This window comes from Pomacea canaliculata, linkage group LG8, assembly GCF_003073045.1.
Source record: "Pomacea canaliculata isolate SZHN2017 linkage group LG8, ASM307304v1, whole genome shotgun sequence".
NCBI lineage: Eukaryota > Metazoa > Mollusca > Gastropoda > Architaenioglossa > Ampullariidae > Pomacea > Pomacea canaliculata.
Genome location: NC_037597.1, coordinates 14225348 through 14242090, shown reverse-complemented (window position 1 = coordinate 14242090; position 16743 = coordinate 14225348). Strand labels below are relative to the sequence as shown.

General features: G+C 35.9%; 1 protein-coding gene across 2 annotated transcripts; it reads left to right on the top strand.

The window, feature by feature from the left end:
* Positions 1-346: 346 nt before the first annotated feature.
* On the top strand, positions 347-15515 carry LOC112570730. Of its 2 annotated transcripts, none has more exons than XM_025249315.1 (5): positions 347-1156; positions 3577-3829; positions 5017-5156; positions 6179-6309; positions 6921-15515. In XM_025249315.1, exons 2-5 carry the CDS (start codon positions 3634-3636, stop codon positions 7393-7395), a joined length of 942 nt encoding a protein of 313 aa, XP_025105100.1. In that variant the 5' UTR covers positions 347-1156; positions 3577-3633; the 3' UTR covers positions 7396-15515. The 2 variants fall into 2 exon arrangements, with proteins under 2 accessions (XP_025105100.1, XP_025105101.1); XM_025249316.1 differs by having other exon boundaries at positions 868-1156; positions 3577-3820.
* The last annotated feature ends 1228 nt before the right edge of the window (positions 15516-16743 follow it).

The following is a 16743-nucleotide window of genomic DNA, read 5'->3' as shown; positions in this document are numbered from 1 at the left end:
AGGGCAAGAACTTTTAAGGTTTCTTTTTTTTGTTTGGTGTGGTTTTTTTTTTTTTTTTTGTTTGTTTGTTTGTTTTTTGTTTGGTGGTTTTTTTTTTTTTTTTGAAGCGGAGCTGATCTCGCAATAAACCGTCCATTTAATCTACCTTTTGACAAAATTCATAATTATTAACTAAAGAAATTAAAAAACAAAGACAAAAGCCAACCAATAGCTATATAGTTCACGATGACACGATGTGATAATAAGTTTGTATATATTAAAACAGGAACCCACGCCCCCCCCCCCCAACACCACCACCAACAACAACAACAACAAATCAAGAATATATAAATTAAACGCAACCAAACAAAACTCACAGCAAGGACTCTTTTCTTCATGTTGATAGTGTTAACCTCATCACACAAACTATGACATCGGAGACAAAAAAATCCGCGGTGCTGATATTGGTGCAACAATTTCACGATTGCCTTTGAACATCCGATTCATTACCGCGACCTACATTTGGATCTCTGCACAGAATGTACTATGTAGCATTGCATGACTATTGGTTCTTTACTTTAAAAGGATTTGTGTGATCTCGTGAATGTCCGGAATTTCCCGAGCCAGCTTCGCCGTCAACACACCCACATACCCGCCCAAGGTCAGGCCGCAATCAGGTCACTTGGCATATAGTACCTGGGCGTCTTCCCTGCTGAATGCTCCTGTAGTGCGTCATCTCTCTTCAAACCAGCAGCGCATTTAACCAATACCGAAATAAATATAGCGGTGCTCCGCACAAACGATCACAGACATATACACGTAAGAATTTAAGATATAAACTGTAGCTGTAGCGTCTTTGGTTACACTCCGTGCAGAGTTGTCTACCGTTTATGAGGGACGGCAACTTCCGGTTCGTGGCTTGTCTTCCGGTCGGGAAGAGTAAATAAAGCACCGTAGAATCTGCTGTCGATGCTGTATTGAACGATGGGCAGAGGTCACTGCATCAAGGAAGGCAAGCACTGACGGCCGATGATGTTGCCGGCAGCACGTTTTGCAGACAAAAATGTCCTTCCGCATTGCAAAAAAGATCAGATGGAGAAGCGCGACCGAGTCGGGCACCTGTCGTCTGCAATGTCTTCTAACATTGATTAGCATAAATCTCGACCACGCTTTGAAGGTACGATTTAGTTTATTTGCGTTCAGTAGCTCAGTAATGTGCAGGTGGTATAACTCGAAATATAGTTGTATTTGATCATTTTTGAAATAGCAATTGAAAGATAATGTCTTATGCGAAATCTGTAAAGGATATTTGCATCGTCTGCTTTTTGTCTCGAGTTTCTCCTGCGTGCCAGATCAGAAAGCTCAAAAATAGACTGATGTTATTTACTGGTGCGTACGTTTTCCATTCTGTGTTACATAAATACAGAAAGAAGAGCGAAAAGTAGTATTGTATGTAGAGTTTAGGCCTGCTTAAGGAATTCACAGTATTTTGCTATCTTTGGGACAACGGTTCTGCTCATTTTTAATCCTTCTATCCATCACCTTAAAGTTAAGATTACCACATTTTCTGTATTCTTGTATTCATAATTTAAGGGGATTAGTAGGTAAAATATTGCTCGATTTAGCTTGATTCATAGAAACGCCATAATAGAATCTATATTTTTTATTGTTTTGCAAAATCAAACAATCACTGTGACAAAGAATTTATAATGCCATTTACGTCATTTACAGAACTGTGGTGGCATTTTATTGCACTTTCACATGATAAATGATGGATTGGTTATAGATATGCATATTGAACAAAAATACATTTATCTGAAATACAAAAAAGAAATAATATATATAATCTTTTTATAAGCTTTACTACTCCATGTGAAAACCAGTACCCTATAGACATGTTTCATCTTCTGTATCTTAGTGTTTGTCAACATTTACCATTTATACTCAGCATCTGCAAGAAATGCTGGAATTTTCAGATGCAAATGGGAACAACAGGGCCCAGATAGCGTTTTCAGTAAAGATGACATTACTAGTTTTGTATCAAAGTGGTGTAACAATGTTTCTTTGGTCTTGCTATTAACTGCACAAAAAGTTGTGAACCATTTTCTGTTGTGAAACTTAATTTCATTTTGCTTAACTTTTAGCTCCAAAGATTTTTAAAAACAATGCAGCGTGAAGTTTCAAAGTATCCAAATGCAGACACAGACACATAATCCTACAATATATTTACCTATGTAAAAGTTTTAAAAAAATTGTATAAAAAAAAGCTTAACAAACCTTAGGTGTTAGGTGTTAGCTAAGTAACACCAGTCTGTGTACTGTAGTATTTTAAGTTAATTATTCATTTTAGTTTTGCATCTCAGATTTATAAGCTGAGAAGGTTGTCTTGCAACAGAGCAAAAACTTTATTACAATGGCAGTAAGAAGGGGTTGCTCATTAGTAGAATGCATGTTCAGTCTGTAAGGACCAGTGCTTTGTTTCTTTGAAATTAAAATTTTTAATTAATTTTAAATTAATCCCTAGTTTTAATCAGTGGTGCTAGTAGCAACATTGAGAAGTGTGTAGCTATGACTTTTTTTTTTTTCATGAATGGGAAAGAAGTGCACCAGATTTACTCAACGTTAGCAATGGTAGAGGTCTGACCTTCCATTATAATGGTACTGCCCATTTCCAGGTGACAGATGAGCCATTGTCTGGACAGACAAAAATTCGAATACAATCCATGGCCTGATTATTAATGACCACTACATTTCTATCAAGAACATTTTAAATAATATAGATTTTCCAAGAAATTCATATCCATAATCCATAAAATCCTTGACATATTGGCATTGTCTGTGAAATGGATTCTTAAATTTTTCTATGCAGCCCATAAGTGGAATAGTGAGACTGTCTTTCAAATAGTTTGGCACCTTGTCATTCTGATGCAGAAGGATTTTGTTGTCTGTTTGGTGACCATGGATAAAACCTAGCTCTACCATTATGATTTTGAGACCATGGAACAAGGTAGGTTATGGTGGCTGCCAGGCCCAAGTAGTTTCACATTGAAAATAAAACAAACCTTGGTTTTGTAGTCTAGACAGGGTCAGTGCAATCTTCTAAAAGCTACCTGATGAAGGTATTGCTGTAGGAAACTAATACTGTCTAATAACCAGGCAGAAAAGTAAGGATTTGGAGTCTGAATTGTTGTCCTGTTTGTGAGACCTGGCCCCTTCTGTCATCTCTTCCCCACCTTGAAGAAGCATGTGAATAGAGTGTAATCTTGTCATTTGTGCTGCAGAGGGTGACTAAGTAGTTTTTTCTGCTGGGATTCAGAAATGGGAGAACCATTGTAATAAATGTGTACAGATAGAGTGACTATTTTTATAAAATCTATTCAGTTCTTTCAATTCCCCTTTCCTTGTACTTTTAAGTAAGCCTTCTCCCTTCCACTAATGGATGCATGCATGAATACACGCACTCACACCAGTAGTAACATATTTGCAAACATGGTTGTTCAAAGACATATGATGTGCACACACACAGAGAACATCTTTTATTATGCATGTTTTGTTGGGGAAAAGTGTTGTTACTATATAGCTTGCTACTTTTTTCAGAGAAAAACTTCATCAACCCTAAAATTTGCCTAAGGACAGCCTCAAAATCAGGCAGCCATGTTTCATATACGCCATATCAAGGTGCCAGCACACCTTCGCAACACAAAGCATGGTCCTCTCTACTCTTTCTACGCAGCTTCCGGCTTTGGGCCACCCAACATGAAGGAGAACCTACGACGAGGTGTCCTTTTAGCCACTGTAGCATCTGTTCTTCTTCTAGTGGGATCACTATTAACCTGGCTAGGTTTGTACAGTATGTTTCATCTTGAAGTTATCTTATAATCTATACATTAGTACAGCTTAAATTAAAAATGGTCATTTTTTTAAAAAAAGATTAGGGAGAGTACTAGAGTAAGGTGACCAGACGTCCCGCTTTAGGCGGGACAGTCCCGCTTTTGACCTCGTGTCCCCCCTGCTCATCGGGCGGGACGTCCAATGTCCCGCTTTCTGGCTTTCTGGCAAGTCCATCAAATGTCCCGCTTGTCTTTAAAAATCACCTTTTTCGGCGTTCTTTGACGGTGATGACACCATCATCGGCGCGTCCCGCTTTCGCCCCAGAAACGTCTGGTCACCTTAACTAGAGGGAGGATAAGAAAAACACAAAGACTACAGGTGTTATTGAAAGAGGAATTGTAACACTTTGTTAATTGCTCACCCCATCATTGAGGAAGAAATGTTGCTAGACTATTAAGTTTCTTTTCTATTGGATTGGAAATATTAGTAAACATTTTCTGATTGTACTCTGTGAAGGATTTTATTCATGTTCAGCTGTCCCTAAAGAGACACTGATCAAACATTAGGTCCAACATTTTTTTTAAGTTTTTGAAAGATTTGTTTAAATATTGCACTGTTTTGAAAGTCTTGCCTTCACAAATATTTGTAATATTTCCCTAATTTCACCTGCTTTTGATGTCTGAACCTGCTATGTCTCAAGTATCTTAACTGCAATGCTTGATAGGGAGAAACTTTAAACTCTTGTATATATTGACTCCTTCGGCGTGTGTACATATGCTATATTTTTGTAAAGATCTTTTTCTTTCTTTCACACTCTTTACCTAAGAATGACATTTGGCAATTTGTCACATCAAAGTTCCCAAGGTTCTTACAGTGTACACATTCATTTAGATAAAAATCTTTTTAATCCTTGGGAAGGAACATTTTTATCATGGCTGTCTCCTCTTCCTGTCATCTGAAAAAGTGAGATAATGACTAAATTAATGAATAAATAAATGATTTTTTTTTTCAGACTTATTTAATACTTGGGAAAGAACACTTTTATTCTAGCACCTTCCCCCCCAAAAAATGAACGAGAGAAAATAAATTAATGATTGAATGGATGCTTTTTTTCTCTTCAGTAGTATTGATAAGGATGGTTCTATTATGTATCACTCTCCAAATGCAAATTGTGTGATTTATTTTTATTTTTTGCATGAAAAAAAGTGTTCACGGAGGTCTTTGGCAACAAACTACCAATCATGGGTCCACTAGTCTTGGCTGTAGGGTTACTTCTTCTTGCTTTGGCACTGCGACAGTTTTGCCTTGTTTGGAAACACAAGCGATCACAAGCAAGAAAAGAGAAGGTCTGCTAAGAGATATATTACTGATGAATTAAGACATTGTGCAAAGCAAATTATTTTCCACAGCATTTGTTGAATAACTTGTATTTAGTACATTTTCTTCATTTCATGACCTTTTCAGTAATGAGAAGTAAATATTGCCTTGTATTGTGAACTCTCCAAGAATAAAGCTTAGGTGTTACCCTTTTACTGCTGTTTGCTTTACCATTAGATTAGCATAATATCTGGTTAGTGGTATTTATTGTGTGGCATTGCCAGAGTGGACTCTGTTTCATTTCCATCATCCAGTATGCATCTCCTGTCATATTTAGTGAAGCATCACATCCTTCCCAAAGTCGCATCAATGATTGGGTGGGCTATTAGATTTATCCCCAGGCAAAATAAGACTGATTTATTGGAGTGGTAGGGTAGGGCGGTATGTGAAGTAGCAGCAACGGTTTGCAGATACTTAAATTATGACTCATTCTTTACAATGATTGATCAGGAGACAAAACGTGTCATGTCTTAATTAACAACATCTAAGGCATTCCTGTTTTATAAACATAATTGCATTGTTAGAAAAAAATAAAGTCTGCTTATGGTTTTATAATTAGATAAAGGTGCATAAAGCACTTACTTTTCTACACATAAAAGCTACACAAGGGAAGATGTGAAGAGTTAGAAAATCCATGTTTAAAAATTTCCAGTTCATCATAATTCCCTAGTCAGCTGCATTTTGAATGATATTTTGACTTCTAGGGAATAGAATGAATCTCAGAAATGGAATGGTTTTTAACAGTAACTGTTCTTGTACTTACTGTGGTTGGTATGGTCAACTGAGGTACAGAAAGTTGCTGGTTTTGATGCTTGCTTGGCCTTGTGGCTGGATAGAACTTCCTCTGTCGACCCAGCAGCTGTTCTAGATGACTTATTTGGGAAGGTGAAACACAAAAGAAGAGGGTGGGTTTTGCCTTCAGTATGTACTCTAGACATGCTGTGCCTATTGAGACCATTTAACACTTTGACCTTTACCATTTTGCACTCAGGCAGATGGTGCTAGGACCCAAAGATCTGGAGAAGAGGTAGAAGGTGAGACTGAGGAAGCTGATGCAGGTGCAGTGGAAATGGAAACATGGAGTCATAATGAGAGCAGCAACACTCCCTTCCCACAGAATAGGTATGTTATAAAACCCTATCCTTAATTTAGCCAATCAAGTCAATCATTTTTTTAAATGAAGGCAAATCCAGCATAAAAACATTTTTATTAAAATTCAGTTAATGTATTCTCATCAACTTTATTAAAGGGCATGGTTACAGCTATTTTTACTACTTCATAAATCCTGGGTTCCATTTGGAGGGTGTGGCCAGTGGAATGTTTACAAAAACTGAGAGTGTGAAGTTTTTTTATTCTGCTAAGCAATGACCTTAACAGTGTTAAGAAAACATGTTCTGCTGGTTTTATATAGTGTTTATATGTCTGTATGTGCATCTCAGAAAAAGTGCAGTCATACCAAACAATACTCAGAAATGTTCAATGTTCAGCATATTTTCTTGAAAGGGAATGTCAAGTGGTTTTGGTAATATGTAGGTGTGTGTTATTAATTTTTAGTATTTTACTTCAAATTTTGCATGTTTATCATTTGGGGATTCTTGGCAAAAACATTAATGTGTCTGAGAATTGACATGTATATCTATTTTTGTTTTTGAAAATAATGATTTTGATGTCTCTTTCAACCCACTTGTTAGTATTATATTTTTACATGTTGTAAAACAATCATTCTTGTGCAGTTATCCCGGGTGTTGTGACCCATCTGCTGGTGAAAAGTTGCACCATCAAGGTTCTGGGGTCATTGGGTCTCTTCCTTCTACAATGGTTACTACAACCCAGACTACCCTGATGAGTCTGCCTCATTCTACTACCTACCAACCAGTCTCAGCATCATGGATACCTCCACCGACACCAACGTCTCCTATCCCTGGTACAGCACCAGAAGGCAAAGTTCGCTCCTGCAGTGATCTGGCAATCATGGGTACACCTCCCAACCCACGCCCAGTCATACGCTACAGTCAGGGTCAGCTGCAGCTGCTAGATTGCCATGCTGCAGGTGCAGGGCTGGGAGGGACAGCCATCAGCCCCTCAACTATAGCCAGCACTCCCAGCCATCAGTCCTTGGGGGAGCGCAGTGGGAGTGTACAGGAGGGCAACAGTTACCATAGCTTGTCCCTGTCACTGGAGAGAACTGATGTCTTGGAGACTATTTAATGCCTATTCCAGAAGCTTCTTCCTGCACATATTTAGTGTGTTGCCACAGAGGCTGTGCACTGCACTGCCATTGATTATCAGTAAGTTTATTTGACGACAAGTGAATGACAGCATTTGGATTGTTTTCCACTTGTGTTTCATGTGGGGATGCTGTTGTGCCATTCCTGGGATGTGTTATGAATATGTTCATCAGCATCATAGCCTTTACCATAGAGACAAACTTTTCAACAATCACCACGAATACACAACATATCTGACCATTTCATTGGGAGATACTTGCAGTAAGCTTAAACAGTAATTTATCACAGTAGATGATCTTCGGGACCACTGGCTGTGATGGCTACTACTGTGTCTGTGATGCCAGAAAGGTTGTTCATGTAGCAGCTGAGCACAACAGAACTGTACATATGCTATGTTTTACTTCTAAAATTCTAGTCTGGGGTATTATGCATTTACTGATTGCTTCGAGAACATTTCTGTCTGAAACAAGAAAATTTGTTGATATGAATTATTGGAAAAGAAAACATCTATTTATATCACTTTTATACCCTATTTAGTGGGATTCCTCACCAATAGAAAATATCACAAGGACAGCATTCTGGACTCAAATTTGCATTGCTTTGAAGCTGTCGAACAAGAATGTCTTGCAGGAATATTCAACATATGAAATGGATACCATCTTGATGCAATGTGCCTGAAGTGCTGATGTGACCAACACTTTGTTGACTTTGTCAACTCAGCCTTAAGACTTCATGTGAATCCTAGCCCTGCTCTTCACAGATGTCACACCACATCATCTAGCTCCACATGCTGTTCATGGTATTATTATTTATGCATTTTTGGAAGGAGAAGGGAGGCTATAATTATAGTCTTAAAGCAAGAATCCCAGTGTGCACTTTTATCTCATCTTTGATCATCATCCCTCTGATGTATTTAAAAAAAAAGACATGGACAGATTTTTCAAACTGTGAATTGTCTGACAGTTTAGCAGCACATGGTCTCGGTGGTGAGGCTATAGTAAGTTCTTTTATCCTAAAATCAATAAACTATGGAACAATGTATGCTGTCTGCTAAATAGTCCAGTCACTGTCATGTGGTACAATAAGCTCCAATGTCTTAAAAATTCAGATTGCAGTAGCTTTTCTAGTCTTCACAAAATACATTTACATATGTTGAGGCATTAATCAGGCCATTCCTGTTTTAAAAAAAAAAATTTTGGTTAAAGCAAAAGCATATATTACACTGTACGTACCTTGTACATATACATGCATACACTCCTATATTTATATATGTACACACTGCCGTTTCATACTCTCTATATGTCCCTGATATCAAAAAGCATTTCTTAATTTATAGGAGTTTGAGCTCTATGTTTAAACTATGTCCATTTTGAAGATACAAATGAGAGGTCCAAGGTGATTTACATTATATTTTCAATGCTAAAACAGTTGGATTAGGTCCATGTTTTCACTTCAAAGTAATGCTGTCTTATGAGTGAGATATTTAATTACATCTGACAAATTGGGAGCAAGTGCTCAATTCAGATGCACCAATCAACATTAATTTCCTGTTGCTTTATATTTAAGGAAATTCTTAAGATATCACATATTTTCTATGACCTTTGATGTTACCAGTCATCATTATCTGATTTACTTAAAAGGGTTTATTTTAATTTGAAAAATAGTGTGCATTAATAAAGGGTACTTTTCCATCAATTAAAAAAAAAATAAAAAAAATAAAACCCCATCACAATATTATCATTATAATAAAATATACCAGAAGAGGTTATAGGGGACTCTGTTTTACAATGTGTTTATGAACCAAAGAAATATCAAACCATTTACTTCATGAACTGATTTTTTTGTTAAGTTAAAGCATTACTCAAAATATTTTATCATGTAATTGTTTCTATATGCATAATGTGTGTGTGCATTCTTGCCTGTGCATGTGAAATGTGTCATTAATTAATATGCATGGTTGCTAACTTTCATTCATTCTCATTATTGCTGGTTATTGCATAGGAGTATCAAAAAGACAATGAATCATTTATGACACATTAAAAACACGAATACACATTGAAATATTCTTATTTATCATTATTTTTGTATTATGAAATAATTTCTCTATGTAAAACTCGTAAAGCTTAGAAACATTCTAAAACTGAATTAAACACGTCCTTGTAAGCCATTCTATTTTTTAAAAATAGATTTCTGCATGTAAACTGATTATTAGTTTAACATTGTAAATGACTGTTTGAATGACTGAATTTAATAGCAACAGTGTTGAGAGAGGGAGGTTGGTTGATTGTCATTCATGTGAGGTTGCACTAACAACAGGGATGTTGTGACTTATGACTAAAGATAGGGAAGAAATCTTTAAAATGATTTCCATGGCATAGGCATTGTAACTTTATATTTATCACAGCTAGAAGCCTTTTTCTTCTAGCAACACTCAAAAGTTGCTCTTTTTAACTATTTTGAAATCCCTTTTTTGAATGTAGTATATTTTACAGATAGCAGTTGGTTTTGCCTCTAATGTTAAATTAAATTGTTTATATTATTTGCCCAGATTGAGTTTTTGCCCAATATTCAGTTTTGCTGGCAGATTTGAGACACAGGAAAGGGGATGCAACTCCTCACAAGAACATGATGCAGCACTAGGAAAAATGGCCTGCAGCATATTGTGCAAATGTTATTGGTGACTAGTCTTCTTTGACTTGATAAGTCTTATCATCAATTTTTTCTGCTGTCACTTCCTTATTAAAGGGAAGAAATACTAACATTAGCAGTGAAAGTCATTCCAAAAAGTACTGATGTCTGGTTGCTCAAACAGTTGTATTGATTTTGTTTTTGAGGATTATTCTTAGATGACTATTTTGCTACTAAACTGTGATGATTCTGTTAATATGTGTCTTGGGCCTTCACTGTCTCTTTTTTTTTTGCGTCGCTTTTTTAGGCATTTTCCACAATATTTTAGAGCTTTATTTATGTGGCATCGAAAGGTAACATTTGATAGGCTGTTTCTTTGGGAGAAAAGTCATAGATCTTTTTCTTTTGGATGTTTAAACTAATTAACATTTATTAATTGTATATGCTATTGCATATTTTTGGGAAAATTTTTTGCATTAAGCATTTGATGTAGTTATTGTACTTATCATTGATTGATCACACTGGTTATTCCTTCCTTTTAAAAAGTGTAGTATCGTAAAACAAGCATACGGTTGATCCTATAAAGTATTCATTTTAGTTTACTTAAAGGGTCATAGCGGTCAGATAATATTATATGGATCTTATTTATGTCATGATTTTCTAAGTTACAAACTGTGTATTGTTGTCCTCAGATTAAGATATCATATTTTGGTTTTGAGAATATAAAGTTGAAAACCAGTTACAAAAGTTTAAATAGGAAAATGTTTGAAAATATTTGAAGTTTTGAAACAGCAACAGTAAATTTAAAAATATTCATGGGCTGTGTGTTAAAAATTACAGAATATTGGCAGCTAGGGGAAGCTCTGCGTAAGATGCTCCTGCATGGTTTTATGTAAAGATCTTATCTATATCTTAGAGTTTATGTAGTTTATATGGAAAATGAATATTGGAGATAAAAGACATTAAGGAAGCTGTCATGAAATATTATTTGGTGGGTCTTAAACTAGCAAAATTTAATTTGTTAACATGTTTTGTAAGTTTTGGGGGAAACAGGTAATTTTACAAGGAGAAAATGTTTTTCTTTATAGTAAATAATCATAAGTAAGCTCTTCATTTGAAGACACAACCTGATATGGTGAGAAAGATACAGATTCAGGATTTCTGGATGATATTGTTAGAAGTATTATTATTCACATCATTTAGGCATTTTAATAAATATAAAAATAAAATATGGAAAGATATCGAATCATAATGAACTGCATAAAAAATTATGCATGTGTGTGAATAGGTTTTCTGAGAAAAGTCATAAATATGAAGAACTGTGATGTTTGCACCAGTTAAGTGATGCTTGAAAACTGGTTCAGGGGACAAGTACACTAGACTGAATAGATATTGGGGTCTCAAACAACAGACATGAGAGATAGGAAGATGTAGCAGCCACATGGATTAACATGAATTTAGCATGGATGTTCTCAGATTAAATAACCAAATTTAACACAAGCCATTCCAAATGGACATGTACCTGCATAGACTGTGGTGAACACTCCCTCCTCCCCCCCTTGCGCTCTCTCGTGGACCCACAGTTAAGGGCTTGACAAGGGTCATAATGTCACTTTGTCTTTCTTTTCAAGATTTTCTTTCCACCTGATGTGTGCAATGTCTGCTTTTGTTTTTGAGAGGTTTACTTAATGTTGATCCTTTCTTGCCTTTACTAGTGCTTTGCTGAATGGTTAGCAGTTGCCTTATGTCATTCACATAAATCTGATATTTTGCTTTTGATGAAATTCAACAGATTGCCTTGAGTGTTGGCTAAAAGTGTTGGTTACTAAACAGACATCTTAAACACAAAACTATTAGATGTTTACATTCTTTCTTGAACATGTCTGGAAATAGTATTTGGGGTCATAAGCAAATGATACATAACGGTGGTCATAAATGAATGACACAAAGCGGGCAAGCAGTGTGGGGTTACCTGACAATGACCAGTGCTGTCTGACCTTTCCCTTATTTGCATTTGCTAAGCATGTGCATTTAATATATGTTTGTTTTGTGATGCATCATGAGCTTTAAAAGAGAGTGACCCATCTTTTTCTGTCATCTTCGTGGCTGAAATGAAGTTTTATGTGTATTGCTTTGACGTCTCATTTTGAAATCATGCCATAGGTACCTTTTGTCACGGATAATAAATGTGTGCAACTTGCTGCTTTGTGTGCAACAGTTAGATTTAGTGTGAAGCATTATATACTTTTCTTTGAATTAAGCAGCTTAGTATTTATATAGTAGGATTTTTGGAACTGTGCAATCTCCATAGTAATTTCTACCATCTTTTGTTTCCAGACACTGGGTTTTTTTTTACTATGGATGTAAAGATCTTTGTATATATATATTCACACACATCTATACACATGTATTTTTGTGAGTGCAATGTTGATGTTGTGTTGTAAATTGGGTGCAATACATGTATTTTTGATCAATATTTGACCTCTATGATTTTTGAGACAGTGTATACTATACATGAAAACACAGATAATGTATTTTTATCAAAATCCACATGCCATTGTGTGGTCTGCATTTTGAATCTTTGACTGTGATGGTTTATCATTGCACTTTTGTAGATCTTATGTAACTCTTTGTATTAAAAAAAACAGCCTTGTCGCTGTTTCTCAGTATTTTGTCTTTTTTACTTTTTTTTGTAACTTGCTTAAACTAAGATTGATTTCCATTTGTTTATATACTGTTACTATTAGTTCTTCATCTGTGTATGCATTTATAATGTGTTACTAAGAAATAGTTACAATTTCCCTCAGAAACTTTCTTTGTGGTTCTGTTCATGTACTTAACACACTGGGCCCTGGCTTATGGCTATAGTCATCATGCACTTTTGGTCACTTCATGTTAATGCAAAGGCGGTCAGAATTACACAGTAAACATCCTTGGTCCAGGGAGTTAATGACAATTGATGTTTTGTGCCAGATGACACATGAGTGCCTGCCTTGTCTTCTTCTCTTGGTCACTGTCAAAGCCCTGTCTTTTCAAAATATAAACTAGATATTCACCCAGAATGTAGTAGATATGAGACCTGCTGTCAGGAATTTAGTAATATGGTTCTGTCTGCCATTCAAGAAAGTAATACTAGTTCTAGGAAAGAATATTTTTTCTCAGACACTTTTGACACCAGTATTTTGACCAGGAACAATGATAATGTACACCTGAGAAACTACTGTTGAAATTGTGATGTTTATCATCCTGACAATCATTAAATACCTTTTTCTTTCAGGTACATGGTGTCCTTTTGCTAAACAAAATACAAGAATTTATAATTACTCTAATTGATTACAATTAAAAGTATCGATCATTCCTCATTTTGGGCAATACAAGTTGCCACATATTTTATCTTTCTATGTTTATGTTATCAAGATTTCATTGTTAGTCCACAATTTAAAATACTTTGACACTTTAGGTGTCTTCAGTAAATCTTCAGATTTAGTCCATACAATACAAATGTACTTGTTTTAACCTGAGGTAGGTGTTGACATAACAGTAACACTTACAGAGAGGGATGATTCAGACATGCAGGACTAGTAGTAATGTCACATAGTGCACAGGATTGTCAAATCACGCATTCAATTTCATACAGGTATAGTTTATTAAAGTCTGTCTCACACAAAACAGCAAAGCGACAAAACAAAAAAGAAGCTGGAAAATGGCACTATATTAATAACCTTTATTAGTAGTAGTACTATTATTATATTTAAGAAAGATTGGGTAAAGAGGGGAGAAGATGATCTGTGGAAGAAATGTTTATGGTACATGGATCCTTCAGTTCTTTTGGGAGACACACCAGAAAAAAGAATGTGTGTGTGTTTGTGGGTGTGAGTGCATTTCAGTTTGTGCACGTGTACCTGTGTATGTTAGCTGTCTGCCTGATGTTGCTGTGTTGATTATATATAGTATGCTGGTACTTTTAGTAGCTTCCTAAGCAGAAAAAGTCACATTTGTCCCTGACAACCACATATTTCAGTCTGTGAAAGTAATAAAATGTCATCTTTTTCAAAATTATTTTATATTTTTGTGTGAAACTTCTATCAAAAATCATATCAAGGTTGCTTACCAATAACCTGGCCTCGTCAGACAAAATGAGTATTTTGTGGCACTAATGTACTATGAAGCAAGCCCACAGTATTGGTTTCTTTCCCCTTCTGTGTTTTATACCCAATTTTAAAACATTCAGTGTGATCTATTTAGAAACATGCAAATTCAGTCTGTGTTCAGTGCATTGTACATACACATTATCAGAAACTCAGTTGACATGGTTAGATATGTGCTTATTGGATGATCAGCCTCTTTGTAACAGAAATAGTAATGGTGACACGTACGTATAGAAACAACTTTTAAAAGTGGTCACTTGAACTGTATTCATTATTTTCTGCTTTCTTAATTTCATGATGATAAACAAGGAAGCACTGGAGGATTCTTGTTCATCATTTTTCCTGGAAGAGTGAAAAAAAGAAAAATTCTTTTAAAAAGAGTTCATGTGGTGCTGGCAGCTGCAGAAGGAGGTCACAAGAAAATGAGATCTAACCCTTGAACTTTGTATGCTGTTACTGACTTCTGGAAACTTTAATAGCAAAAACTTGGGACACATTGTTTTGTATATTTTTTTTACAGTAGAATATACTGACCATTTAAAAAGGTAAGAAATTAAATGCATATCTAATTCTTTCTGCTAGTTACACTGTAGTTTCTGTTCTGACTGTTCTGGATTTTTTGTGTCACATGGTTTATTTTTGAAATAAATCCATTGTCTCTTTTCATAACAAATAAATGAAGTGTTCTTTAAAAGAGGTTTTGGCACATTTTATGAATTTTGCATTTTTCTATAAAATTTGATAATGCCTATGCCTTGAAATATTTCAGAATGCATTTTTCTAAGCACATATTAAGAACATGCTTAGGACGATTATGGCCTAGCACTTCAGTCCGCCTGGAAACAACTTTCTACCAATGATGTTTGTGCTGGTAGATTTTGTACTGAATATTTCTGAGCATTGTGATCTCTTTAAAATAAACATCACAATCAGTATATACTTCTAAGAAAACACATAGAGTTTAAAGAAAATTTAAAAAAACATTGCCAAACATATCTGTAGAAGAAATTTCTACAGAAATTCAAGTACTCATTATGTAAAAATGTTGTTGGACACTTGACACCTGCAAAGTGCTTAGTTGTGAAAAGTTATGTGTTGTGAAATGAAATATTGTGACCAGAGAATGATTATTTTATATACAGAGAGAGAGAGACTAAGGCAGGTGAACATTACATAATTACAAAGTTGAATATGTGAAAGGTTTTCATCTATCAGGTCACAAATGTGTTGGATACCCAGTCCAAAAATTGTATATCTCCCACCCATCCACCCCATCATGATCAAAGTCAGATGTTGTTCATGAGAATAAAAAGTGCTGTTGTCATTTTCTTTTGTCATATATCCATCTGTGTTGAGTATGTTTGCTGCAAGGGGTCTGCTTCTTAGGGGGTGGGTGGAAACCTGTCCTCTCTCTGGGTGAGGGACAAATTAAGTGGGCCACACGCACACACACATAAAGAATAAAATATCCTACTTCTTTGCTACCTGTAATCTAATTTATTTTTTCATGTAAACACTACATGGACATATATGTGGGTGAAAAGGTCACTAAAAAAAATATAGAAATATAAAAACATGGGATAGGGACTCGAATCCATGTATATATATTCCAGTTGAGACAATATTAGGAGAATAGCTGTAACATGTAATTATGTAAAACTAGGCCGTAACATTAATTAATTGTTCTTTTCCTTGTTATGTTTCGAATGTGTGTCTCTCTAGTGCAGACCTGGGCAAACGCCGGCCCGCGGGCGCCTCCCGTCTCTGACCGGCCCGCCCGCTGGCCGCCCACCAGTAAATATACTATATATACAGTATTGGGTAAAACTGAGTTAACTATATTAGTCCGGCCCTCTAGAACCATCCCAGTTTCTCATCCGGCCCTCTAGAACCATCCCAGTTTCTCATCCGGCCCTCTAGAACCATTCTCATCCGGCCCCTTGGGAAAATTAATTGCCCACCCCTGCTCTAGTGTGTGGGTGGTTGAGAAAGAGGGGCAGGTTGCGCATGGCAGGGTCATAGCAGACAATGGGCAAAGTATAGTGTCATTGTCTTTTTTTCTAAGGGTTGGCAATAATCGGTAAGTGATAGACTCATGCTGGCCTCTCGCCAGCGCGTTTAACCCGCATGTACCGGCCTACACGACTACAGGGATTACTATGATAGCACCGCGCGGTTATGGTTGGGGAGAATGCTTTCTTGGAGAAAACAGGCCGCTGGGAGCTATATATATGACAAAAAAATAGTAATAATAAATAATAATCCTCATCATCACAATAAAAAAAAGAAATAATAATACAAAAGAAAAAGAGGGTGTGCGCATTGTGCAAAACTTTAAAAGAATAACGACGAGAATAAAACAAAAAGTAAAAAGAAATTATGATTTTGCCAAGGATCGAATTAAAATCGCTGTTCTAGAGCAACACTTGTTGTAGGCCTATAGTGACCCCAAACGCATATCAGAAAATGTCAGAATGGTGTAGTGTCGCAATCTGAAGATTGCCAGTTGTGTGAGTCAGCAAAATTTAACGCCAACGATTGATCCAGTTGCA

Bases quoted from the DNA above. Each gene is read 5' to 3' on its own strand.
- LOC112570730 (XM_025249315.1), top strand. From the start codon at position 3,634: ATGTTTCATATACGCCATATCAAGGTGCCAGCACACCTTCGCAACACA. The intron at 3,830-5,016 runs GTATGTTTCATC...CATGAAAAAAAG, and splicing joins AACCTGGCTAGGTTTGTACA to TGTTCACGGAGGTCTTTGGC. The intron at 5,157-6,178 runs GTCTGCTAAGAG...TTTTGCACTCAG, and splicing joins CACAAGCAAGAAAAGAGAAG to GCAGATGGTGCTAGGACCCA.